This window comes from Ursus americanus, chromosome 22 (genome assembly GCF_024610735.1).
Source record: "Ursus americanus isolate L20-20 chromosome 22, mUrsAme1.1.p, whole genome shotgun sequence".
Lineage (NCBI taxonomy): Eukaryota > Metazoa > Chordata > Mammalia > Carnivora > Ursidae > Ursus > Ursus americanus.
The window spans coordinates 10,687,297-10,713,737 of record NC_142148.1 but is presented as its reverse complement, the minus strand read 5'-3'; the positions used below and the strand labels follow the sequence as shown (position 1 = coordinate 10,713,737).

The following is a 26,441-nucleotide window of genomic DNA, read 5'->3' as shown; positions in this document are numbered from 1 at the left end:
GTCAAGGGTGAAAAATGCAGGTGCCTGTGGGAGCCAGGCAGGATCTGGACCTGAGTGAAGAGGGCAGGGGTGAGGCAGTAGGGAGGGGTGGTGACTGTGTCACCAGAGAGCTCATGCCCCACCTGTGGGGAGCAGCCACTGCTCAGCCGAGCCTTCCGTGCCTGGGAGACGTAGGCCCGGTGTTGCCAGAGGGCCTGACTTCTAAGACACCTTGTAAAGCCCTGCTTAATCACCTGAGTGTGGTAAAGCCATGTTTATATATTTTGTTTTGCAATAGTTTTAGATTGACAGGAAGAGTGCGAAGATGGTGCAGAGGGTTCCCACACGCCCCTCGTCCGGGTTGCCCTGGGGCCAGCGTCTCGCGTGGCCGCAGGACCATCGCCGGAACTAAGAAACCAGCACGGGTATGCTGCCCACGCTTGATTTGGCTTTTGCAGGCTCCCCCCCGCAACGCCCTGTTTCTGGTGCAGGATCCCGTGTGTCATTCAGTCGTCCCGTCCGCTTGGTCTCCTCCTCTGTGACATTCCAGTCCTTTCTGGCGTTTCGTGACTTTGGCAGGTTTGCGGAGCTCTGGTTGGGTATTTTGCAGAAGGCCGCTCAGCTGGAGTTTGTCTGATGTTTGTCTGGTGGTTGGACCGGGGTGGTGGGTTTCTGGAGCGAATCTGCAGAGGCACCGTGCCTTCTCATCGCATTATGTCAGGGGCGCGTGGCTGCCGTGGTCCCCTTCCCGTAGCCTGTCCCGTCATTTGCTCCTGACAGACTCGCATGGATTCGTCTTGTCCTTGGGGTCATAATCCCATATCACTTTATGTATTCTGTTGTCCAGATTATTCTCGCTTCGGCCATTTGGCTCTTTCCAGTTGGCTCCCGTGATCCTTTGACAAGCCCTGTCCTTTATCTTTGTAAACACTCCCTTACGTTCTAGCACTAGAACATTCTCCAGGGGCTTGTTTGCCCTGCCCCAGCTCTAGAATCAGTCATTTCTCCTAAAAGCCCCGCTTGAGTCTTAAAGTTGGAAATTAAGTCAAATTAAAAAACTCAGACACTTTGCAAGCCATAGGAGGTGCGGGTGTGGGCCCCATCCAGTCAGAGATGGTCTTGTTTAACCTCCAGAACAGTCTTCCAAGAGAAGTGCGTGTATGGTCCCCATCTTACGGACTAGGCACAGGGAGGTCAGGGGAGAGACGGAGGCCAGGCGGCATGACGCTAGAGACCACCCTCTCAGGACCTGTCTGTGCCTTTGTGTGGCCAGGGCGTGGGACAAGAGTGTCCCCAGGACAGTGACTTGGAGCCAAGTGTCCAGGGAGATGGCAGCACCATGACCAGAGGAGGGGAACCAGGAGGGAAGAGTTTGGTTTTGGACCCTCCAGGGAATGGGGTAGCTTCTGAGACCCAGAGCTCGGGGGGAAGTGTCATCCCACAGGACAACGGGAACGGAATTCCAGGAGAACCACAAGAAGTTTCATGTATTTAGAAAGAAGAAGGAGGAAAAACAGATACAGTTTTCCAATCATTTTTAAAATTAAAATTTTGTGTTGAGTTATCAACTGTGCTAGTTACCTATTGCTGGTTAACACAATGTCCCAAAACTTTCGGTCCTCACTACTTGGCGGCGTCTGTGGGGCAGGAGTCCGTGGGGCCGCGCTGGGTGGTCCCTGGGGTCCTTCTCACGCAGGCTCCTGTCAAGGTGTTGGTTCGGCTGGGGCGGGACCGCGTCCAGCAAAAGTCCGCGGTTGTGTGCCTCAGTTCCTCACTGGCAGGTGGCCGGAGGCTGCCCTCTGTCCCTAGCCACGTGGGCCTCTCTGTCATGGCTATTGGCTGGCGATGGAGAGGCCAGGTGAGAAAGAAGATGGGGGAGAGAGGCAGCGTGCATGAGCAAGAGAGAGAGAGGGCCAGCCATCTGGAGGGACAGTCCTCTGTAACCCTGTCTCCAGAGTGACTCTCTCCTTTTGGCTGGGTCCTCTCTGTTAGAAGCGAATTGCCAGGGCCAGTTCACAGTCCAGGGGAGGGGATCCCACTGTGGGTGTGAATACAGCAGGTGTGAATACCAGGAAACAGTGGTCACTGGGGACCAGGTCAGGAGCTGCCTGCATACTAGTCATGCCAAACACTTCTGCCAAACGTTCTCTCCTCACCGCATGCCAAGGACGCCAGAGCCATCGTAACTACTTCACTGTCCAGAGAAGCCAAGGGGGGCTCAGAGGAGTGCAGTGACTTGCCCAAGGTCACACAGCTCACGGTGGGTAGAACCGAACTCAGACACCAGGCTGAGTCCTGCACCCAGCTCCTAGTGTTCCCACCAGTGTTCTCTGACTGTCCCCACACTCCCCCCCGCCCCAGCATGGCCTTGGAACTTAGCTGAGAACTCAGATTCCCAGCCTGACCCCAGACACGGAGGGGCCTGGGCATCAGCATTGGACAGGTCTCCCTCAGGTGATCCCAAGGCTCCCTTGCATCTGACAGCAGTGTTTGCCGCCTCCCTGCACCATTAGGAGATGCTAATGTGGAGATGGAATCTCTCTCTCACACCAACGGGTTAGGCTTGGTCCTCTGGCTCTTAAAGAGAATTGAGTCACAGGTGTCCGAGTTCAGTGATCAGGGGAAGGATGTGGCTTCCTGAAGGTCACAGCCACTTCCGGAGCCCTTCCAAGCAGAAGCAGTGGAAACTTAAACGAGATGCTATGCGTGGGGAGTGCTGAGCGCAGCGTCGATGTCCAGGGCACATTTGGATACACGAAAGCTGTGGTTTTTGTTCACATTATTAATGAATGTGAGGGATTATTACCAATTTATAAGGATTACTAATTTCAGTGCAGTGAAAACTTATCTCAGCTTGGGTTTAGAGAAGAGATTTCGAGTCTTCCCATTTGCTCCAGTTGAGTGGTTTGGAAAATGGGGTTCTTTGGTTTGGGACTGGTATTGCCAGGTGTTTGTGGGGGAAACAGTTGGCCGTACAGGAACACCTGAGTCGGTCTGGGGCCCGAGAGGCGGTGAGCTTGGTCCCCACCTGGGACTCTGGGCTGTTCCCGGGCCTATCCCCGCGCAGGATGCTGCTACGCGTCCTGGCTGTCGGCGAGGTCTCTGCAGAGCCTGGGCGACCCGAGGGGCGGGCAGGAGCCCGGGGCACCGGGGCAGAGGACCGATGAGCTGTTCTGTTTCTTGCAGATCAGGACTGACACTTCACAGATCTTGGAGGAGAACATCCCGCTCCTTCAGGCCAAAGTGACAGAAATGCGTGGCGTCTATGCCAAAGTGGACCAACTGGAGGTGTGTCAGGGGTCGTGAGCGCGAGATCCGTGGGCTCGTTCTGGGTCTTTCCTCCTCTCTCCGGAAATGCTGATCTGGCCTCGAGAGTGTCGGGTGTTAGACCCAGTGCAGGGGGTTGGTGGCAGAAGAGGGTCTGCGCTTATGTGGTATTTTTTTAAAATATGACAAATACAAATTTATATTAAGTACCCCACTTAAAAATTAGGGTACTTTTTTTTTTAAATAAAAATCTGACTTTTAAGCTGCTTCTGGAAATTCAGAAGCTTTGGTAGCACTTAGCCCACATTTCTTTAAATACCTTAAGTACTTTAATCTCAAGGTTTATTTCTCGAGATTTAAATACATAAAGTATACACATCGTACGTGTATGGCTCAGTGAATTTTTACACACATAAACTCCCATATGAGAATGACCCAAATTGAGAAGTAGAACATTTCCAAGCCCTGGGCTGTGTTTTTGTAGAGCCAATGGCAGCCGCCCCTCAGATGGGGCCTGTGTCCTGCACCTTACCGCAGTCCCCACCATGCCCTGTTGCCTCACTGCGGACTGACCTCACCCGCATCCTATTTGTGGGAGCCCCAGGCCAAGCCACAGGGTATCTCATTTTCTCCTTGCTGCATTAGACACCCTCACTGTCCCATTTCCCGGAGGAAGAGCATAAGCTCCAAGAGGTAAGCCACTTTCCCGGGGTCCCACTGCAAATGCCTCGAAGCTGCGACTTCAGCTGACATCCGCTGGAGCCTGAGCTCTTCATCGTCCTGGGGCCCTCAGCCCGGGGTCCTGGCTCCTTACACAGGGAAGAGCCCAGGAGGCTGGGAGGAGCTTGCTGTTTAATCGTGGCCGCTTGGACAGAGGGGCCGTGTGCCCCTCCGAGCCATGGAGGAAAGGAGCGTGGCCGTCCACACTGGAGTTCGCAGAGTTAACATTCTTGTCAGCAGAGAATGAGGCAGGAATATAATTAAAACTTTGCCCTTGGAAGAGCTGATTGATTTGAATTTTATTCCACACGTTTGACAGAGGAAGGAAAATGTGAAGATTTGAAGCCCTGGTTCTTGCCTCGTTGGGTTGGCCCCGCTCTCAGGCACAGCTCTTCCCGTGGTAGTCAGTCCACTAATACTTACTGAGGGCCTACTGTGTGCCGCTGCGGGGCTCTCAGAGCGAGAGAGACAGGTTAATAGTTACTGAGGGCCTACTGTGTGCCACTGCAGGGCTCTCAGAGCGAGAGACACAGGTGCCGTCCATGGCCACGTTCCAGCAGGAGGGACCCAGCCACAAAGCATTCCTATAACTGTAACAACCAACCACACACTTCGGGGCTTAACCCAGCATGGTCTGAATCTTCCAGTCCTCCTGAGGTTGGAAGTCCAACGTGTGTCTTACAGGCTAACCCTGAGCTGTCAGCAGGGCTGTTCCTCCTGGGGGCTCTGGGGAGCCTCCGTGTCCTGGCCTTGTCCACCGTCCAGAGGCTGCCTGCATTCCTCGGCTCATGGCCTCTGCCTCTATTTCCACCCCACGCGTAGCTTCTTCCAGACTCTCTTTTACTCTCACCCCCCTGCTTCCCTCTGACAAGGACCCTGTGATGACCTGGGGCCCCCCTGCATAATCCGGCATCGTCTCCCCATTTCCGGATCTTTAATCCCATCCGCAAAGTCCCCTTTGCCCTATAAGGTGATATATTCATGGGTTCTGGGAAGGAGGACGTGGGCCTCTCCGGGAGCACACAGGTGCTCGGCAAGGACCGTCACTATTCTCGTGGCTGTTGCCACAGGCTGAGAGGTGTGTCTGTGTGGGGTGGCTGCTCACCGCTCTGCCCAGTTGGCCGTGGACCCCAGCTGTCTGGGGGGGTCAGGGCCTTCCAGGAAGCTCAGTACCACCCTCAGATCAGTGCCACCTGCCAGGAGGGGCTTGGGGACCACAGGGTGGCCACTCGGGCAGGCACTTGGGCCTTTCTCAGGTTTAGTATTAAAAACGAATCCATCCAGGGCACCTGCGTGAGCCAGGGACTCCAAGTGTGTTCCTGTAAGAAGGCGCTCCACCCGCCGCAGCCCCGGGAGGAAGGTCCCGTTACGGGTCCCATTTGCCAGAGGAAGCAGGGGAGGCCCAGAGGGGTGAGGTGATTCGCCCAGGGTCACACAGCTGGGAGGTGGTAGAGCTGCGGTGGCACACGTCTGCTCCCGACCGCCCGTCCGTGCCCAGGGCTGGCTCTCTCACCCGGACAGCACGCTGGTGTGAGGCCCAGAGTGTTCACACCCATCAGTACTTACCAACATGTTTGGAAACAGTGGGGCTTTCCTCCTCCCTCTCTTCGTTCCTTCCCTCCTGATAATAAAAGTCGCACCGTTACGTTGTAGAAAAGACGAGGTGGGAGTCCCTCCGACTCCTGAGGCATAGCCACCGGAGCGGTGACCCTGAGCTGTCGCCCTCCCGCTGTCCCCCAGCCCCGTCGGTGCCGAGCCTGCCTGAGTCAGGCCTCTCCCCGGCTGCGGCTGTCCTGGCTGGCGGGCCTTCCCAGCCCTTCGGAGGCAGTTCCAGCCCCGGGAGCATGCGTTCCTCGGTGTCACCCCACACTCCGCACCAGACCAGCGTTATCGTGGGGAGGACGGGGAGTAGGGAAGGACGGGGACCGCGGGGCTCTGCTGTGTCTCACAAGCAGATGTGCCCCTGGCGAGGCCTGTGCTGGGGGGCAGCTCTGTCTCCCGTCCACCCCAAATCTTGTGAGGCTCATTCGGCCTTTCAGCTCTGCCCCTGCCAGAACCCTGGGGCGGCAGGGGTGCAACCGCATCTTTTTGCTCAGGGCGCTTCCTTCGCGGGGGCTGCCCGGGCTCTGGTGTTGGCCTCGTGAGCAACGGACTCCGCCCCTGGTCTTGCAGGAGCTCCGTCCTGGAGGCAGACGGACTGTGGATAAGCAGACGGGAAGTTCGGAGGCTGAGGAGGGCTAAGAAGAAGACAGGGAGGCCGGGGGTCTCTGCAGTGACGGGGGCTGTGGTGAATGAGGCCGTGAGGGAGGCCTCTCTGTGGAGGGGACGGTCGGTCCAGGGCCCGAGAGATGGGCAGTGTTCGCCCCGTCAAGGACAGAGCAGGGCCGGGCCTGCAGAGAGCCAGTGGGAGGGCCCTGGGGTGAGTGGGGCCTGCATTGTCAGGGGACCCAAGGGAGGCTGGTGTGCCTGGTGTGGGAGAGGAGGAGAGGGCAGGGCTGGGGATGGGGGGCTCCCTGTAGGCCTTGGGGGCCATGAGCTTCCTTCCAGTGAAGGGAGGCTCCCTCGTGGGGCCCGGCCCTGAGATGTCCCCCTTCCTCTTCCTGGTGAGAGAAACTCTGTTCCAGTCCGCTAGGGGAGCAAGGGAGGTCCGCAGAGGCGGGGCTTTTCTGACATGGCTGTGGCGTCACCACCTACGATGGCCTTAGCCATGTATGCACGCAACACACAAACACGTTCACACGCGTGACCACACACACTTAAAAACATGCACGTATAAACACACAGGCACACGCAGGAACACAGGCACGCACGTGTGCCCAGTGTCGAGAAAGGCATGAAGGGATACCACAAGAAGGAGGCAGTTGAATTTTTCTGGGCTCCACAGTATTATTATTATTTTTTCATTGTGAATTTATTGCTAACATTGCTGAAAACTGGAGACTTTTCATAAAATCTACTTTTTTTTTTCAAAATGATACCTGACGTTTATTGAGCTCAGTATGTGCCAAGCACTTAACTGCTTAGCAAGGTTGGTATTATTCGTATTCAATAGAGTAATAGCGTTATTATCATCTAATGGGTAAGAAAATTGAAGCTTGTAGAAATTAAGTAAGTTCCAACTAGTAAGATCTGGACCCTGGGTTCTAATCCACAGAGTCTGACCCCAGAGTGCTCTCTCTCTCTTTTTTCTTTGCAACTGGGCATTTTGCATCGGAGGCCTGGAGCCGAGTGGCCCAGCTTCCTGGGCCATCCTAGCCTCCGCTCAGCCCCCCTTCACCTGCTGGCCACCTGCCGCCCCTTGGCAGCCTCTGACTTTGAGCCTGTCTGATACCCGTCAACTATGAAAGTGAGCATTTTGGCAATTTCTAAAGAGCTCATTTTTAGTCAAGAAGGCTTTGCAGGCTGATGGACGTGCCCCTGAGTCCCCTCGGGGCCACTTGCTGGCTGCATGACTTTGGTCAGGCGACCCAACCTCTCTGAGCCTCAGTGTCCCTCCTCTGTAAAATAGAGGCTAAAGCTAGGGTCCCCGTGGGGAGAAGGTGAGAGGACACAGTAGAGGTCTGGCCAGGCCACCTGGGGAGCCGTTACCGTTGTGGTCAGGGTGTCTGAGGATGTCCCCGCTGAGCAGGGCCACGGCAAGTGAGGGCCTGGCCTCTCTGCAGGCTGCTGCAGCGTGGCCAGGACCGTGTGGCCCATGTGGCATCCCCGGCTCTCTCTTCTCTCCGCCAGGCCTTCGTCAAGATGGTTGGGCACCACGTCTCCTTCCTGGAGGCCCACGTGCTTCAGGCCGAGCGGGACCACGGGGCCTTCTCGCAGGCTCTGCGGAGATGGCTGGGCTCCACAGGGCTTCCCTCCTTCAGGAACGTGAGTATCTCCCCACCGCCCACCTCCTCCCAGACCCCAGACTGGGGAGAGGGGCTCAGGAAGTGAGAGTTCAAAGGGCATGTCTCACTTCCACAGACAGGAAATGGTGTCTGGCTGGCTGGCTGAGGGAGTGCTGGCCCGGGTGGCTGGAGTGTCTCCCTCCCTTGGGCGCCCCTTCTTGCCCTAAGCTTTGAGCTTCAGTGCTGTGACCGCTCGCTTAGTCATCCACCATTTATTGAGCACCTGCTGTATGCTGAGCACTGTGGTCCTTCTGGGGTTACTGCAGGGAGCGGGGACAGCCCCTGCCCTCCTGTCCTGTCCTTATACACCTAAGGACGTGCTCAGGGTGACATTCAGAGCTCAGGGTGTGTCCTCCTTCTGAAGGCATGAGTCGGCCTCCAGCGGACCAGGGGAGCTGGGTCGGTGGACAGCTGGGAATGCAGGGCCAGCCTGCACGTGGCCCTTTATAACTTGCAAAGGCCTCTTCCCTCCACATCTCTGCTTCCCTGGGATCCTCCCTACGACCCCAAAGAAACCATCATTGTATCCCTTTTACTGATGGGAAGATTGAGGCCAGACTGATTCTGCAGGGGAGACCTTCAGTGTCTAAGACACAGCTGTCTTTGCAACTTACTATCGGCGGGTCCCCCGGTCCGGGGGACACAGGGCAATGTCTGGATGGTTGTGAGCTGGATGTGAGGGGGGCTGCTGGCATCTAGTGGGTAGAAACCAGGGGTGATGGGGTGCCTCGGTGGCTCCGTCAGTGAAGTGTCTGCTTTGGGCTCAGGTCATGATCCCAGGGTCCTGGGATCGAGTCCTACATCAGGCTCCCTGCTCAGCAGAGACCCTGCTTCTCCTTCTGCCTCTGTGTGCTCGCTCTGTCTCTCAAATCAATCAATCAATCAATCTTAAAAGAAACGAAACGAAACCAGGGGTGCTGGTAAACACTCGGCAGTGTACAGGATGGCCCCCACGACAGAGGCTTCTCCAGCTCTGCACACGCGGGTGCCGAGGCTGTGACAGTGGTTCCTGTCATCCTCTCAGGTCTGTTCCAAGTGCTCCGTCTGCTGGCTTCTGTGGCCCCTCGTTCTCCCACCCATCTCTGGAGGAAGGATCTTTATCATTGCCCCACTTTACAGATGGGGAGACTGAGGCTGTGGGACAGGAAGGGACTGTGGGAGGCCACACAGCCTGGTGTGAGAAGGCAGGACTGGACCCTGGTTGACCTGTCTCTGGGGCCCTGCCCTTCACAGCTCAGCCAGCTGCTCCGTCCTGCCCCTCAGCGGGGTCTCTCACTGTTCCCGGGCTCTGCCTGGGTTCCCCCCTCTGCTCCCCCGACCCTCTGCCTGCCCGCACATCTCCACTTTGCTGACCGGGTTCCAGGTGCTGCACTGGGCATTTCGGGCATGTGTATTCACTTACGGTTCCCAGCCGTCACGTGCACTGGGCGTCAACGTGGTTCTGATCGGAGAGGAGTCGCAGTGGAAGTTTGGAAGCTTTCAGCGGTTCTGGTCTTGCAGCCCACGGACGGCATGTAGCTGGTGCGCGCGTTCTGTTTGGCCAGGGAATGTTGTTTCAACAGTGTGACTTGGGAGGCCTGGCTGGGCTCCCTGTCCAGTCCCTGCAGGACCCCGTGGCTCCGTCTTGTCTTACGTGCCTGAGGCATGTGCTGCTCCCGTGCCTGCCTCCAGGTGAGTCGCTTGCCCAGTAACAGCTAGACAGTGGCCTCACAGAGCTCATGGTCTTGAAACTCCTATTGATCCTTCAGAGCCTAAGTTAATGCCACCCCCTCTGAGAAGCCCTCTGGGATTTCCCCATCTCCAGACAAATGCAATCTTTCTGCCTTCCAGCAATGATGAAGTCAGGAGCTGCTTCTCTGTCCTCCTCTCCCTTGAGCTATGGTGACTGTTCCTTGATAAACAGGAACCCGTCCCCCCCCCCCCCCCCCCGGTCACGCAGGGCTCTGCCCACTGATGTTTAGAAGCACATTGGGGGAGGAAATCAGAGGACCTTGGCTGCCCATGGCCGCCAGCAAGTATCCTAACAATGGGGCTTGTTGGGCCCTTGGTCTTTGCACTTCCCAATCTTTTTCTGTGATTTGCAGTTGTCCCCATGTGGTTGGCACTAGTGTCCCCATACAGAGGCAGAGACTAAGGCTCAGAGACAGAGAGTCACGTATCTGAGCTCGGGGCTGGGGTTGGAACTCAGCCCGCAGGCCTCTGACACTGGGGTTCCCCTGCCCACTCCTGCAGCAGGACCCCACGTGGGTGCAGCAGGGCATGCTGGGACCTGCACCCTCTCATCTCCACCAGACTGGAGGAGGGGGGCCCCCCAGGCCTACCTGCAGTGACTTGTTCCAGGAAGTGCATTCCAGGCAGGGGTGGTGAGTCATTCAGCAACCCAGCATGTTAAACTTGGCCCCAGGAGGGCTTTGTCTGAGGCAGGTGGTTCCCGTGAGTGTGCGTGTGCAGACCCAGAGATTTCCAGGGCTGCACCTGCACCTAGGGTCTGGACCAGAGGAGACCTTCTAGAATAATGATCATCACAGTTTGTGTTGGGGCCCTGACTCTGCAGGCACCAGACGTCCCACCCTGTGAGGTAGGTCCAATCATTGTCCCAGTTTTACAGAGGAGGAAACTGAGGCGCCAAAGAGTCGAATTGCTTGTTCAATCAAAAAGTCGTGAAGCCAGGATTCAGATCTGCGAGTGAGGCCTGGGCTCAGGCCTGGTAATCTGTACTGCTTGGCCCTGCACCCTCGCTGTGCCCAGTTTGGCCCCTGAGACCACCGCTGGGAGGTGGGGGTTCTCATAGAGCACAGGGGTGGATTCCCCTAAAGCCAGGATTCCACACTGGCTCAAGCCAGTTCCCTTCAGTGCTCCCTGGGCCTTCCTCCCCCCACAGTGTGAAGCCACCCCTCACAGCCCCAGATTCTATCTCTTGCCCTTACCCACCCTCTTCAGACTCCCTCTGAGGGTCCCCAAGAGCCCCGTGGAGTGAAGGGTGGGGCACGGGCTTTCGGTGGGAATGCTGGCAAGGGGCTCTCTTCCTCTAGGGTGCTCCATAGCACTCCCCTGAAAGCCCACACCCCTCACTGCCCCCCATGACCTTTCCGGAATCAGGGGAGGGGTGGGGACCCTCTCATGGGGCCCAGGAAGGAGGGCCCTCAGCTTTCACTCCTGGAGCTGGGCAGGGGCCTTTTGGAGAGAAAATTGGTCCTTATTAACTTGGCCAGCCCCACCTTCCCTCCTGCCTGTCCTCCTCCCTGTCCCTCCTTCCTCACTTTGCAGAAGTAGTGGGAGGCCCGGGGAGGGTGCAGGGCAGCTGGGCCAGGGTCTCCCCACACCCCAGAAACAGGGCCAGGAAGTAGTCCCTCCACCCCCGTGCCCAGCACCAGGGACCCAGACCTGCACCTGCCCATGTGACTGGGTGCCGGCTGTGGCCTGGGCTGGCCTGACGGGGCCTGGGGGTGCCGGCCTGGGGATACCCCCTCCTCACGAGCTCGCCTAAAACCCAGGCCTTTTACCTCTGACCTGAGCTGCCGGAGAAGCAGGCCGTCCGTCCACAGGCTGAGACGGGGGCTGGCCTGGCACCCCAGGCCCTCTGTGTCCGGGTACAGGAATGTACGTGGTTCGTGCTGTGATTTTAATGCTGACACGCATGTGTTCATGGGACGATGGTCTCTATCTTCATGCTGCTCTACGTAAGTTTCCCGTTACAATTGCACATTGATTCTTACAATGTTCCAAGATTTTTTACTTGTAGCCTTTAAGCATTTACTTCTCTCTCGCTGTAGCTGGAGCCCGTCCCTGGCATGGTTTAGCTGCGTGTCCGTGGATAGGTCCCTTGGCCTCTGTGAGCCTCAGACCGCTCAGGGGTTGCTTCCCCGACAGCAGCACGACCGGGAGAGCTCAGCTTGCCGGGGAAACTGGTTTGGTGTTTGATGCAAAGTGACGAGGGCCCCCACCCAAGCAGTGGGAATAGAAAGGAAGAGAAAGACTCCAGAACTCTCCGAAGGACGGTTCTGATTCTGAGCATCAGCAGGTCTGAAAAGCCAGCTGTGCCTGGAAATGAACGGAGTGACCCGGGACAGACTGTCCAGTTGTTCAGGGGTACACAGGTATCGTGGCAATGGTGACACAGAGCCAGCCCTGCGGTGGCACGCACCGTTCTCAGCTTGTCAGAAGGTGGGCGGAGGGGTGCTACTTTTATTCCCATTGTACAGGTGAGCAAAGTAAGGCACAGAGAGGTTAAGTAACTTACCCAAGTTTGCACAACTGGGCATCAGGACATGAACCCATTTTCTTAACTCTGTCCTCCCTGGCCTGGAGAGAGAGCTGTGATCTCTTCCCCCAGAAAGCTTGTGTCTAGTGGGAGAATATAGGCAGTGACCAAATCCTAAGAGAATTCAGTACGTAGTCTTTTCGAAAGGGAACCCTGGCTTGCTCTGAGGGAGCCAAGGATGGCCTGTGAGGAAAGGCCACTTTAGTTCCAAGGAAGGGCCACATTAGCTGGGGCCTCGATGATGAGGAAGTCAGTGTGAAGTTAGGAGAAAGGGGGCACAGAGGCCCTGAGGGGGTTGGCATGCAGGGCAGAGCAATGGAAGGAAGGGCAGTGTGGCTTGGCCAAGTGAACAGAAGGGAGATCTGGGGGGACATGAGGTCATGGCTAGGTTTGGCAAGGTCTTGGGCCACACAGAGGTGTTTAAGGCTGTCCTGAGGGCAATGGGGAGCCATGGAAGGGTTCATAGCAGGGGAGTGACGTGGTAAGTCTGCTTCCCTCAGAGAACTGCCAAGCTCCTTCTCTCCCCTGAGCTCGGGCTGGCATCCAGGGTCGGCCGTGTCGTGTTGAGACCTGAACAGTGTCTTGTGAGAATTGAGTGGGGCAAGTGGTACCCTCCGAGCTTCCGGGTTCAGTTGGTAGGAGTGAGAGTCCTCAGCCTAGAAACGTCCCATGCCGCTCCCCGAGCTCGCTGGAATCCTCATCTCCCTGGGCCTCGGGGCCCCTGTCCAGTCGAAAGAGAGAACAGAGGCTCCAGGTGGGGGACCCAGTTCTCCTGGACGCATGTCTGGGTTCCAGAGACCCCACCTGAGCGGGCGGCTGTCGGCACAGGTCAACACAGAGGGCCCCTTACACCCGGAGAACTTTCTAGACGTGTGTAGAACTGGAAGTGTGAGACAGAACTGGAGCCATGGGGACTTGGGCCTCAGAAGGGCATGGGAGACCATGTCAGGTGTCCCCTTGGCCCAGGTCCCATCACGGCCCCGGGGCTGCCCCCCCCCCTTCCCCGTGTCCTGTGGACGGCACCAGGCCTTCCTCTCGGGGCCTGTGCCCGGAGGCACAGAGCAGCCTCGCTAATTTGTTTGTTTTGTTTTCTGTTGAGCCAAAACATCTTGTTCAGGAGGTGTCATTTTGATTAATTTTCTGGTGGATAAGAGTGTGATGCTTTCCAAGGAAATCTCTTTGGCTAATAGCAGAACCATTTGGGGCCAAGTGGTGACACCCACACAGGGCTAGGCTGCCCGGGGTGGCGGGGGGAGGACTGCAGCCCAGCCCGGCCCCCCTCCTCACCGGACAGATGCCCACGGGGCGGCCTGGCAGCGTGCAGGACGTGCTTGGCGCCGAGACGCCACGAGGAGTAGTGGGACCCGTGGCAGATGGCGGAGCCCACGCCTCACCCAGAGGGGGACAGGCTGTCCGGCGGCTCACGGGCATCCTCACCGGAATGGGGTGGCAGCCAAGTAGGACCCGATTTTCCTATTTTGGTGAGAGAGCTGGACATCGAGAGTCTTCTACGAACCTTCTGATGTCTAGAAATCAGCAACGAGTGTTTCTAATTGGTAATAAGCACTGTGGCGAAAGTCTGTGGCCCCAGTGGCTTGTGTCTAGCGTACTCCCAGCTCTGGATTTTAGGCTGATGGCCCGTACCTCCTCAGACGCTTTTGGAGGCAGGGAAGAGCAAAGAGGCATCTTCTGTCCTTCTCTGCGCCGACCCAGTGGGGCCCTTCAGCCTCCAGTGGCAGCGTGACCAACAGCCCGCAGCTTCCGCGAGCATCTGCTGCGGCCTGGCTGTTACGGTTCTGTCCAGCGAAGGGCTTTCTGTGCCCTGTCTCCGCTTCCCATAACAACCCCAGACGGAGCTGTCGATACTCCCGCTCACAGGGAAGGAACCTGAGGTTCAGAGGGGCCTATCTACTTGCCCAGGGTCACCGAGCCGAAGTGGCAAAGCCAGGATTTGACCCAGCTTTGACCTTGTTCAGTGCGTCTGTCCCCTCCCTCTGTGCTCTAAGGACTAGGAGCACAGCCTCAATGGTCGCAGTTGGACACTGAAGATCCTTAGGTCCAATCTGCCAGCCGACGTATGTTCTTTGCCCAGCTTGTGGGGGTGTGGGTATGTGTGTGTGTGTGTGTGTGTGTGTGCAATTTGAATGAGTGGCCAGCATTTAAAAACGACATTTCACACAAGCATCTGTACTTGCCTTCTCTTGAGAAAGCAGAGGTCTGGGCTCCCGAGCGGCTTCCCTGCCGCCCACCATCTGGCCCCAGTCCCCCGTGCTGGGTACCTGAGTCTGGGCCTTTGAGTTTCGCACCCAGCTGGGGCACGTAGTAGGTGTTCAGTAAGTATTAATCCGTGGGTGCTCTTCAGGCTTCCAGGGCCCTTGAAGGCCTCCCCCGATTTCTCTGGAGGCGGTCTCCAGGCAGTGCAGAGCTGGGATGAGTGTTCTGGCCTGCCCCTCTCCCCTGCAGCTTGGGGCCGCCTCTTGGGTTTCCCTGGAGGTAAGGGAGGCTGTGGGTGGAGCAGCCCTGCCCAGGCTGGCCTGTAGGAGTCAGCAGTGCCAGGCTCAGTGTCTCCTCCCCTCCAGCTCGCTCGCTTGCTCTATGCACCCCCAGCTCCCTCCCCACCCAGCCCAGCAGAGGGAGGGAGGGAGGGAGGCTCTGGCTGGCTGGGGCGCCTCCCCCTCCCTCTGCCCAATCCCCCTGGAGGGGTGACTCCCGGAAGGAGGCATGGCTTGGCTGGGGCTTTATCTGGCGGTGGAGGCCGAGCCAGGCACCAACACAAAGAAGGCAGAGAAGACTCCAAGGCTCCTTCTCCCGGGCCCTGAACTGGCCTCTTCTTCTCCTTCTGTCCCGTCATCCCTTGCGGTGGAAATGCAACACGAGCAGATGGCAAATATTAACGCAACAATGGAGGGCTGAGTGGCGCTTGGTCCCCAGCCCCCTACTCACCAGCCATCCCCCCCCCCCCAAACTGGCCCTCAGTGAGCTACAGACGCACGTGTTCATGGATCTGTTTGACTCCAGACATTTGGTGGCATGTGTGCCGGGCAGGGACCAAGGGCTCCTCCTGGCAGGCTGGTTTGTGAAACAGATTTTTTTTTTAAAGCATTGCATTCTTGTTGAGATTTTGAGGGTGACTGAGAAGAAAGTTCCTTTCAACAAGGAGGGGTCTCTGTTTCGCAGGGGCTGTGCGTTGAAGCCCACGCGGGAGCATTCCGTCTTCTCCCTGGTGGGTGGTGCGTGGGGCGCCCTCTCGAGCACCCGACCAGCAGCTTTGGCGTCCACCATCGGCGTCACTGTGACCGCAGCATCCCCGGGGCTGGTGGACACCGTGCCCTTTGCACATGCTGGTCCCCTCCCGGCCTAGAATATCCTCCCCACACCCTGCCTGGTAGTGTTGATTCGTTGCTCAAGACGAAGTCGAATGTCACCACCTCTGGGAAGCAGCCTGTGTACCCCTGGGCAGTGTTCCTCTGGGCTCCCCGTTTCCTGTCCATCCCCTGGTGTCCTAGCACCTCGGGGTGCCGTCTGTATTTTCACCTGTCGTTCCCCCAGACTGAGTTTCTCAAGGGTCGGGACTGTCTTATGTGTCTCCGGTCAGCAGCCGGAGCGCTCTGGGCTCTTCTTAGGGCCAGTGGGAGCCCGCTCTTTGCCTGCCCGGGCTGGGCTCGTCCTCGTGTGCACCTGTCACGCGGGTACTGCTACCACTTCGCTGCGCAGATGAGAAACTGAGGCTCGGACGAGTTAGAACATTTGCACTTCGCTGGGGGTGGGTTCTTTTGGTTCTAGACCCCATGCTCTTCATGCTCCAGGGGTCGAAATTCAGACACGGGGGTCAGGTGGCCCTAAGTGCGGCACAGGGGCCAGGCAGGGACTGCCGATGGGAAGAGGCAGTGCCCTCAAGGCCAGCCAGGAACTAAGTGGTCTGGCCTTGGCCTTCTTTTAAAAAAGAGAGGTTGGGAATGCAGATTTTTATGTGAAATAGATTGAGTTTGAAAACAAATCTGAGGCTCAAGGAACTCTCGGGGGACCTGTTGGCCCCCCCCTGGCCTCCTATGGAGGCTGGCCAGGTGTGAGGTCAATGCCTGTTTACTGAGGGAGTGCGAGTGTCCCCCTCAAGGTCACCCTTCATAGATCGTGCTCTCCCAGTTCCCCTGTTATAGTGCTCCCCCAAGTGTAGACCGAACTGTGGTACTCGGGGGGGGTAGTTGAAAGCATGGGTTCAGACAAGGGTTCCGCAACCTTGGCCCTACTGACATTTGGGGCCGGATCGTTGTCTGCTGCGGGGCTGTTCTGTGCATCGTAGGATGTTAGCAGCGTCCCTGGTCTCTGCTCACCAGATGCCTCCGTTCATGACCATCATCGAAGTCCAGAAATTGCAGAAGCCCCTGGAGGCACAATTGCCCTGGGATAGGAACCGCTGGCCCAGATGAACGACGGTTCTCAGAACCGGACATAGTATGTGGAGCCCATCATCGTCCCCTCTTTGCTTTCTTGTGTTTCCTGTAAATACGGAAAATTTCCAAAATAAGGAGTTTATTTTTTTTAAAAGATTTATTTATTTATTTATTTGAGAGAGAGCAGAGAGAGCACAAGAACACGAGCCAAGGGGAGGGACAGAGGCAGAGGGAGAAGCAGACTCCCTGCTGAGCAGGGAGCCCAATTCCCAGGACCCCGGGATCGTGACCTGAGCCAAAGGCGGATGCTTCACCAACTGAGCCACCCCAGTGTCCCCCAAAAATAGTTTAAAAACATGAAAGCATGGGTTCTAAGCCCAACGGCCCTGGGTTTGTGCCTTGGTGGAGTTGCTCACCAGCACCATGGCCTTGAAACAGGGTCTCACCTTTCCCCTCTATGAAATGGGGGAGCAGTGCTCAAACCTCGTGGAATTGGGTTGAGGGTTTCAGCATGCAGGATTCCCTCTTTACCTGCGAACTTCTGTCGGGCTTCTGCTCTGACATGAGCACTGTTTGGGTGATGAGGCTCGTAAATCACCAGGGGAGGAGCCAGGGGAGGACGTCCTGCGTGGCCGGCACTGTGCTGGGCGCTCCAGACTGAACTCCGGCCTCTATTCCCGCTTGCCGTAGTGAGGTGGGTGTCCATCACCGGCCCATTTTCTAGAAGAGCACCTGAGGCAGGGAGAGGTAGAGCCACTTGCCCGTCATCAGCCAGAGGAGGGAAGAGAAGCAGCCCAGATGCCCCCAGCCATCCGGCTGCAAAGCACCTGCTGGATTGCACACAGCCTCCAGGAATGAGGGTTCGCGTGTGCGGCGCTCAGCATGGGGCCGGCACCCAGCAGCTGCTCTGTGAGTGTGGGCTGCCAGGATCCATGTCGTAGAAACTTCCTTTTGAGTGACCGTCGGTTCCACTTGTACCCCCACGAGCTTGTGCTGAGATGCTACCCATCCCACCAGTGGGGGTTGAATGGGGCAGCTCCCTCTTCCCCCAGCCACTGTCCCCCCTGGGCCAGACTCCCCCTGCTCACGCCAGGACCACAGCCCGCCTGGCCGAGGTGGCGGCTCAGAGGGGGACAGGCACCAGGGGCACCTGGGGTCCCCCTCTGAGTCCCCACCACTGTCAACACACTGGGGGCCATACTGGCTACCTGGAGAGGTCCGCCCCTGTCAGGCTCCGTGTCCATCTGGATCCCTGTCTCTGAAGCATTCATCTGCCCCTCTCTGCCTCTCTCCATGTGTCTCTGGGCTTCTCTCTGTCTCCTTGTGTCTCCTTGTGTCACACACACCACACAAAGCCTCACTGTGCCCCCTGCCCCCCTCCCTCTCAGCTCTTCCTCCCCTCACGGGTCTCACCAGGACCCCTCCCTCCTCAGATGGAAAGAGGGGTGGAGTAGAGGGGCCCCCAGGTCTGAATCTGGTTCTGCGTCCACTGGCTGGGCTGCTTCGTGGACGCGCACTGCTCCTCTCAGAGCCCTGGTATCCTTGGGGACCTAAGCGTACCGTAAGAGGGAGTCCTGCAGTGACACTCGGTACCTGGGAGCCATTAGTAATAACAGCTGTGGATTGAGCACCAAAGGAATGATGAAACCGGGTCCCTGCCTAGGCTCGAGGTCTCCCCAGAAAGTAAAGCTCCCGGGAAGGTGCTATGAGCAGCTAGATCTGAAGAGGGCTGCGTGCCTCTGACAGACAAGGAGAGGGTTCAGGGGAGTGGCGGCCATGGGACAGGGAAGCACTGGCTTTGCACTGGGTTGCACGGTGCTCCTGGGCAAGGTCGGGCTGGCACAGGGTGGGCAGCTGCCATCGGCCACCCTGGTTCCGAGGGACGTGACTGGTGCAGGTGAGCCCTTCGTTAGTGCAGATACTTGTGTGATGCCCACGGCTGGGGTTGGGGCTTCTGGAGCAAGTGAGATCCCTTTGATGCCTAAGGAGCCTGGGAAGCTCTTGAACTTGGCTCTGTTCGTGGTCAGCTTTCTTCTGGGAAAATAAACCACGTCTCATTAAGCAGTCAATTCGTGCAGGTGCCTGTTTCGGCTGATACCATCGCACCTGGTCTTGCTGCCAGACCTAAAGTCAAGGCCAAAGTTCCTGTTACTTGGAGAGTCCTAATAATTAACCTGGGAACCTCAGTCAGAAGGGGGTAATGCTGGCTTGTAAATGTAGTGAAGAGCGGGGAGCAGGGAGGGGCTGTTTCCAGGCCTGGGTGCTGCTGAGCCCTGGTGGGGAGGGGCCCGCCGGGACCTGGGTTAGGGGTCTCAGCACCCCCTCTTCCCCGCCTGTGACTGGCAGCTCTTAGCTGGCTTGGGCCTGGCTCCGGAGGCCCTGGGCGATACCCCGAGGAGTGTGTGGTGGCCGGGGGAGGGTGGGCAGGAATGGCTTAGGTGGCATCAGGCATTGGTTTGAGAGAAGTGGGAGGCCACGGGCCGGGGGCTGCTCTTGGGTCTGGCTGCCAGTGTATTCGTGCCTGGCGTGGCCTCCTGGAACTTGTCACTGACCAGAAGGTGTTCACTGAGTATCTACTGTGAGCCAGCAGCCGTGATTGATAAGTGAACCTGCCTTTTAGTGGCTGGGAGATGTCCCGGCACTTATAATTTTTGAGGCCCCTTTGTTATTAAAAATCCAAGCGGTACCAGCATTGGCTCCCACAACTGTGATTTAGTTTAAATGTTCATGCTTTGAAACTGAATGCATTTAATACTAAAAATGCAATGTTATGAAATTGTACACTTGGGCTCTTTCTAAGCTACTAACGGTATTTAAAAAGAATATGAATTCAGGGGCCATAATAACGAAATTAGTCGGCCACCATTGGGCACGTACTGCTTTGTAAGCACTTTGCAGTTATATGGGCATAACACCCTGTGAAGTAGAAACTGTTATGAGCCCCGTTACGAGGTGAGAAAACCGAGGCACAGAGAGGGTAAGTAACTTGGCCAAGATCACACAGCTAGGCAGGGGGGCCAGTGCTGTCCAAGGGATGTGGGAGTGGGACAGTTTCCTGTGCTGGATGAAGGGACTGGCTCCACGAGGAGCTTTGGAGAGCATATCAGAGCAAATCCAAGGCCCTCTGTGACCCACCCCCACCCCCCAAACCCCGCCTTCCTGCGGTTGCTCATTCCCCAAGCTGTGAGCCACTTTGGAGGAAATGGGCAGATGGTAGGAAGCCCCTTAGACTTGACCCCTAGGTCCCCAGGAGGCCCCGGAAAGTGAGTTCAGCCTCTACCCAAACCCTGTTTCTGGTTTTCTTGAAGTGTGTTGGGGTGTGTTTTGGGGGTGGGCACAGGGCCGGCCTGGAGGGTATTCTCTCTACCGAGGGCTTTTGCTCCTGGAGCCGGCCCCGCCCTTCCCCCCCTCTGTGCTGAGGCACACATTGGCCTCTTCCTTCCCTGCATTCCCCTCTAAGTCCTCCTGGGCTGCTCCAGGACCCCAGCCCTTCACCCCCTCCTTCCCCAGCCCCTGGGCCAGACTTAACTCCTTTGATGCCAAATCTCCACAGACCTCCCCTCTGTTCTGTTCATTCATACAGTCGTTTCTTCATTCGTTCATTCAGCAAATACTTAGCCACCCACCTGTATGAGCTGTTTGGTCTTTCGGATCCTCAGAACCCAAAGAGGACAGAAAATATTCCTGCCCTCCAGCCGCTGACAGTCTAGTGCCCCAGGGGACAGAGAAGAGCAGAGAAGAGCACGCGGGGAGTTGGGAGAGGGCAGGAGGTGGTCAGAGAAGGGCCTCTGGTGCAGGGGGTGCACTGAGGGAGGTGGGGAAGGGAGTGTGCAGGTGTCTCGGGCAGTGTGAGGTGTCTCGGGGAGCAGTGAACCCTGAGCGGGCAGGCCACGGGAGCCGGAAGGGAAGGTGGAGGGAACAGAGGGAGCAGACATGGGCCCGGGGCTGGGACTCAGCTCTAGAGGGTTCGAGATGGCCTGCGTCTGGCCTGTGGGCCTGACTGGAAGCTAGGAGGTCTGAGCTGCTGGAATGGTCCAGGGAGGAGCAGTGTGGAAACAGGGTCCATTCCTTGTGCGGCTGGGGGAGGGGGGGCATTTGATTGAAATTCCTTATGGAGAAAATTGCAGATGTGCACGCAGTTAAGAAATAAGACAGCGAAATCCCTTGTACACTTTGCCCATTTTGCCCCGGTGGTAACATCTTGCAAAACGGTAGTACGGTATCCTGGCCAGGTACTGACACTGAAACAATTTGTTCTCTACCGTTGTATCGGTTCTATACATTTCTACATTGTTATTTAGTTCCTGTCTCTGCCTCTACGGTCAAGGCTGAGCATCTCCAACATTACAGGGATCTCACGCTGTCCCTTCATGACCACCTTCACCCCTGCTCCATCCCCGGCAGTCACTAATCTGCCCTCTGTTTCTCAAATTTTGCTATTTCAAAAATGTTCTATAAATGGAATCCTACACCATGTAACCTTTCAGGATTGGCTTTTCTTGCTCTCGCTCAGCATCATTCCCTGGAGATTCAGCCAAGTTGCCGTGTGACTCGAGTCTGTATGGATGTGTTTGCAGGTGGAGCCCCGGTTGGAGATGCGAGTGTGGGATTCAGGGCTGGCGCTGTCCAGCATGGAGCCAGTGGCTTTGGCCCCAGGGCTGAATGGGGTCACCCAGAGAGGCAGCGGGGCTCCAGGTCGATGATTGAGTGCGAACTGGTTCAGCATCAAAGTATACCAGGCACAGGGATATCGCCGGCCCTGAACAGACAGACAGACAGACACGATGTCCCTGCAGGTGGGGTGGGGCTGCCTCCTGTCTGGGTCTCTGGGGTGGGTGTGAGAGAGGGAGCGCGCTCAGGATCTCCCCTCCCCCCCTTCTCTCTTTGTAGCCAGAGGACTGGGCCCCATTGGCTGGGCTCTGCGGTGCAGGGTTTGAACCAGGGTTGCCAGGAGTCCTGAACCACATGGGAGAAGAGCAAAATGTTGCCTCTGAGATGAGATGGAGTCCCTTCCACAAAGACTGACCTGTTCTGAGACGGCCTCTGTCCTTTGGGAATATTATTTCTTTGACAAAGGGACGGGGCCAGCAGGTGGTGAGGGTGCTGGCAGGTATTTCCTCGTGGCCTCTGGTGTAGTGATGTGGCTGGGGTCTGGAGAGGTCCTGAATGCACTTCTGTCACCTCCTCTTCAACTCCAGGTCCTTGTCCCCAACCTGCCCCCGTTGCCCCCTTTCTGGCGTGCCTCCCTTTTCTCCCTGGCCCCCATCCTTCCCTCTCCTCTTCCATCTTACTTCCTCCTGTCATCCCTCTTTCCCCGTTTCCCCCACTTCCCCTCCCGCCTTCCCTCCATTTCTGCTTTTTCTGTTTCCCCTATCTTGTTTCCGCATCTTCTCTCTCTCGGGCGTTTCTGTGTCCCCCTCTGGCTCTCTCTCCCTTTGTCTGTGTCTCCTTCCCCGTCTCCAGTTACCTCCTGCTCTCCCCATCTCGAGCTCTTTTTCTTTTTCTCATCTCAGATGTTATTTTCCAGACCTTGAAAATCATCCCTTGTCACTCTCAGGGGGCCCAGTGCATAAAATGTCTTAATCAGACCAGGACAGCACAGGGGGTGAGCTACTGGAAAAGGGCTTCCCGAGGCGAGTGCTGGGGCCATGGGGATGGCATCGAAGTGGTGGCCACAGTCCAGGCCGCCTGCTTGGAGGATGCAGACCCGGGACCCGGCCGAGGTTTGTAGGCCCAGGCCGGAGCTCTGAAGGCACCTGGGTCTGAAGAAAGGGTGGATTGAGAGGAGGTTCCCAAGGCTGCCTGGATGCCCGGGACAGGGGACAGTCTGGGCCGTGCCTCTGAGGCAGGCTCCGTCAGCTGCAGGAGGCCGCTCAGCCCTGGGCGAAGGGTCTTTCTCTACGCTGGGCGGGGGCATGGGGCGGGCTGTAGGCGGCTTCTTAACACCTGCTGGTTCTGGTGGACACCTCTGTGCTTGCCCTAATGGCTCGTTTATTTGATGGAGAACAGCTGCCCACGTTAGGGACCCAGACAAAATGGTTGATCGAGTCTGTGTTTGCTTTCTGCTTCCCAGAGCTAATTGGTGCTATTTTCAACTTTCTTTTGTGGAGCCAACCACCTTTGAGGCCGGCCAACAAAACTTCAAGGATTCTATTGATAACCAGCATCAGAGTGGGAAATGTGTGGCTCCCACATGACAGTAGCCAGCTGGGGACCTCGGCCAGCTGTTGAGAGAGGCCACGGACACTCGTCCGGAGGCGGACCACCAGTAGCTGGAATCTGGGCATACGCGTGCCTCCTGTGGGGCTCGGAGAATCTGTCTGACAAGGCAGTTGCTGAACTGAGTAGACCCCTGGGCGGGGGTGGCTGGTTTGATGCTCTGGGCTGCGAAAGAAACTTCCTTTCCTTGCTCTGTGCCAAGAGTGGGTCAGTCCTGGCTCCACCCAAATCCATTCGCCGATGTCCCCCCCCCAAATTCACCGCTGCCCCTGCCGCCACCCTTTGCGCCATGATGTTTCCTCAGCCCAGGGTGCTGGCCCCACACTCCCCAGGGAGCCATCCGGGAGTGAGCTTTCTGAGGCGCTGGGAGCCCAGCGATCCTAGGACCGGCTGCAGAATTCGCGGGGCCCCTTTGTTAAAGCTTATTGCGAATGTCAAGGCAGTGACAGCAGAGTTGTTCGAGGGAGTGCAGGGCCTGTGTGACTGCCTCTTCGAGGCCGGCCGTCTTGTCACCTGCAAGCATCACACCCTGAGTGAGGTCCGAAGCCTGCTGAGTCCCAGCCCCCACATCTGCATAGCGGGGTTTACTGTTAGAGGCTCGGCACGGGGTTTCCGTGAGCCGTCATTTCAAGTAACGTCAGGTTCGGCGGCTGTGATTGTCGCTGACGACACTGGCGTTGTGATTTAACAGCTCTTATCTGTGTCGTGGGCTCGGCGCTTTGCAGATGCTGCCATGAACACACTTCATTTGTTTACTTATTTTTAAATGACCTTTCTATCTTGGATGATTTCAGATTTGCAGAAAGCTCGTAAAGGCAATACCGAGTTCCCGCCGGCCCCTAACCCCTTTCCTTCACTGTCCTCTCACGGCACGAAGGCACGGACGTGGGTCCAGTACTATTCACTACGCTTCTGGCCTGGCTTGGCTTTCAGCAGACTTTTCGTAGACAACCGTTTTCCGTCCTAGGCTCCCATCCAGGCCAGCGCGTTGCTTTGAGTGTGTTTTATTTTTAACATGACCTGGTGTCTCCACGAGTGGGGCACAGACCTGGCAGGGCGGGGATGCCAGCCTCGAGCCACCCCTTCGGCTGTCCCCATCTGGAGATGATGTTTGTCACCATTGGCCTCGGGCTTCTGAGCCCTGACTTGGCAAGAGCCCAGCCCTTCCTGCTCTGCCTCAGGTGTTGAGCACATTCAAGTTCATTCATTTCTTTTGGCCTCAGCGTCTCCTCCCTGGGGCTGTGGCCCTGGAGACTGACACAGGTCCCATCCCCACGGAGCTCAGCCAGGTGGGGAGACTGAGGAAAGAGGCAGACAGGATACACTCCTTCGTGGTGCAGCGGGGGAGGGAAGGTGACCGGTGAAATCGGGGGTCCCTTAGAAGGGTCGGAAGGAAGACACCAGCACGAGAAGACCCTAGTGGCAAAGCCTTAAGGGGAATAGCAAGTTCAAGGGTCCAAGTCAGGACAGACCCTGGGGAGGTCCAGGAAGAGGTTTCCAGGCTGGAGCATTGTGAATGCTGGCAGGTGACAGACGGGGTTTAGAGTCAGGCTGGATCATACGGTTCTGGGATCACAAACCCCAGCTCTCGGGGCCAGGCAGGTGGCTGAGGCAAGAGCACGTGTCCCCTCTGAAAGGGGGCGGCCACAGCTTGGCACCAGCTCGTCCTCACCACTGGTACACCAGAGCTCCGGGTTTTTTAACTGAGAAGCTGGAGATCCATCTTTCCAAGAGAAGTGGCATTTCATTCAAAAACAGGAGAACACAAGCAAGCAGACAAACAGAAGCAACAATACTAGTAAAGACACTCAGCCCGGTGGAGGCCAAGTGGGACCCAATGTGGTCTGGGTTTGGCCGGACAAGTACCTGTCGGTGACCTCAGCGGCAGGGCCTGAGGGCGACGGTGAGGAGTCGCGTTTTCTTCTAAGTAGCGCACTTACCAGAGGTCGGGTTTGTTTCTTAGGACAGTCCCTCAGGCTGCCGTGTGGAGGATGGGTTATGGGCAAGAGCCGCAGCTGGGAGGTGGCAGTGAGGGGACGACGGTGGTGATGGGGGGAGGGATCTGGGAAGAGTTAGCCGAAGGGATTGAAGCAGGTGGGGTGCGGGCGGCCAGTTTGGGCAGTGGGCAGGCCTCACAGTGAGTCACGTAACCACTGAAAGCCTCAGTTTGCTCATCTGTAAAAGGGCTTTGTGATACCTGTGTGGATTTGGGTCTCTGGAACGTAGCAGGTGCTCAATTAAGAATACACATTTAGGGGTGCCTGGGTGGCTCAGTCGTTAAGCGTCTGCCTTCGGCTCAGGGCGTGATCCCGGAGTTCTGGGATCGAGCCCCACGTCGGGCTCTTCCCCTGGGAGCCTGCTTCTTTCTCTCCCACTCCCCCCGCTTGTGTTCCCTCTCTCGCTGGCTGTCTCTCTCTGTTAAATAAATAAATAAATAAATAAATAAATAAATAAATAAATAAATAAATAAAATCTTAAAAAAAAAAAAAAGAATACACATTTAGGGGCGCCTGGGTGGCTGTCGGTTAAGCATCTGCCTCCGGCTCAGGTCATGATCTCAGGGTCCTAGGATCGAGCCCGCGACAGGGGGCTTTCCTGTCAGCAAAGAGTCTGCTTCTCCCTCTCCCCCTGCCCATGCTCACTCTTGTTCTCAAATAAATAAATAAAATCTTTTTAAAAAAACCACAGAAGAATATTTAAGAAAATTACATATGTAAGTATATAGCAGGCAGACAGTTCCATCAGCGGCCGTGGGATGAGAAGCAAAGCCCAGGGGCCTCAGTGTTCAAACAGGAGGGCTCCGATGGAAAGCATCAACTGGAGGGGGAGCCAGGACTCTGGGAAGAGGGGCTCTGAGCAGGGCCAGGGCGGGGGGTGGTGGAAGGCATGCAATAAGCAGGGCCCGGGTCAAGGGTGGAGAGATCAGACTCTGCGGCAGGAGCTGGGGCCCCCAGGAAGGTCGAGTTCTGGAGGCAGCCGCGACGTGACTCCGCCCACCTGGCCATCCTGTCTTCCCTCCCAGACCGAGTGTGAGTTTGGATTTAGTAGCCGTATCTTGGCAGGACTTCCAGGGGCTCCTCCTCTGCTAGTTTCCATGTTAACGCTTTTCCTCCAGCTAAAAGCAGAATCCTCGGGGATCCACGAGCCTTCTAGAGCTGCTGCCCAGGGTCAGCATCCCCTGTAGCGAGGCTGCACCAGCTTGGCCCTGCTGCTAGGATCCTTCGGGGCAGGGGCCGCACGCTGTGGGAGCCCCCCGCCCTATTCCTCTGTCACTAGAGCCTAGCAGCCTCCCCCTGCTACCAGCGGCTCCGGTCACTGGGCTGGCGGAGGTTGGGGCTGGTGGCCCAGCTGGGTGGGAGCGTTCGGGGAGCAAGGGGGACTGCTTTCGTGTAGGCATGGCGAGGCTGGCCAGTCCAGCACTTCAGGCAGGATTGGACATGCAGGGGCTGCTTACAGAGAAATGGGAGGAGCTCTGCTCACAGCTGTCAGAGCATTCTGGAAGACTTGGGGCCCTGGAGCAGACACAGAACGTTGCAGGCAGAATAGCCAGGCGTGGCCTGAGGTGCAGAAAGCCCTCGGCTGGGACGGAGCAGGGAGGCTGGGACCGAGGGGAAGGTCCTGTGGGCTGGCTCTGGCGGGGTGCAGGGTCCAAAGCTCATGAGAGCCCACTTTGATTCCTAGCTCGGCCTTTTACCAGCTGGGTGACCCTGGGCATGTGAC

The 26,441-nt window shown here is 57.1% G+C and overlaps 1 protein-coding gene across 2 annotated transcripts in view; it reads left to right on the top strand.

The window, feature by feature from the left end:
* Nucleotides 1-26,441, top strand: part of BCAS4 (breast carcinoma amplified sequence 4) — a 53,879-nt gene that overhangs the window by 20,101 nt on the left and 7,337 nt on the right. Inside the window, exons 3-4 of one of the 2 annotated variants that reach the window (XM_045771552.2) lie at nucleotides 3,166-3,267; nucleotides 7,696-7,830. In XM_045771552.2, coding sequence (XP_045627508.2) covers nucleotides 3,166-3,267; nucleotides 7,696-7,830 — 237 coding nt within the window. The remainder of the gene's footprint in view (nucleotides 1-3,165; nucleotides 3,268-7,695; nucleotides 7,831-26,441) is intronic. The other variant, XM_045771554.2, reaches the window with a different exon arrangement.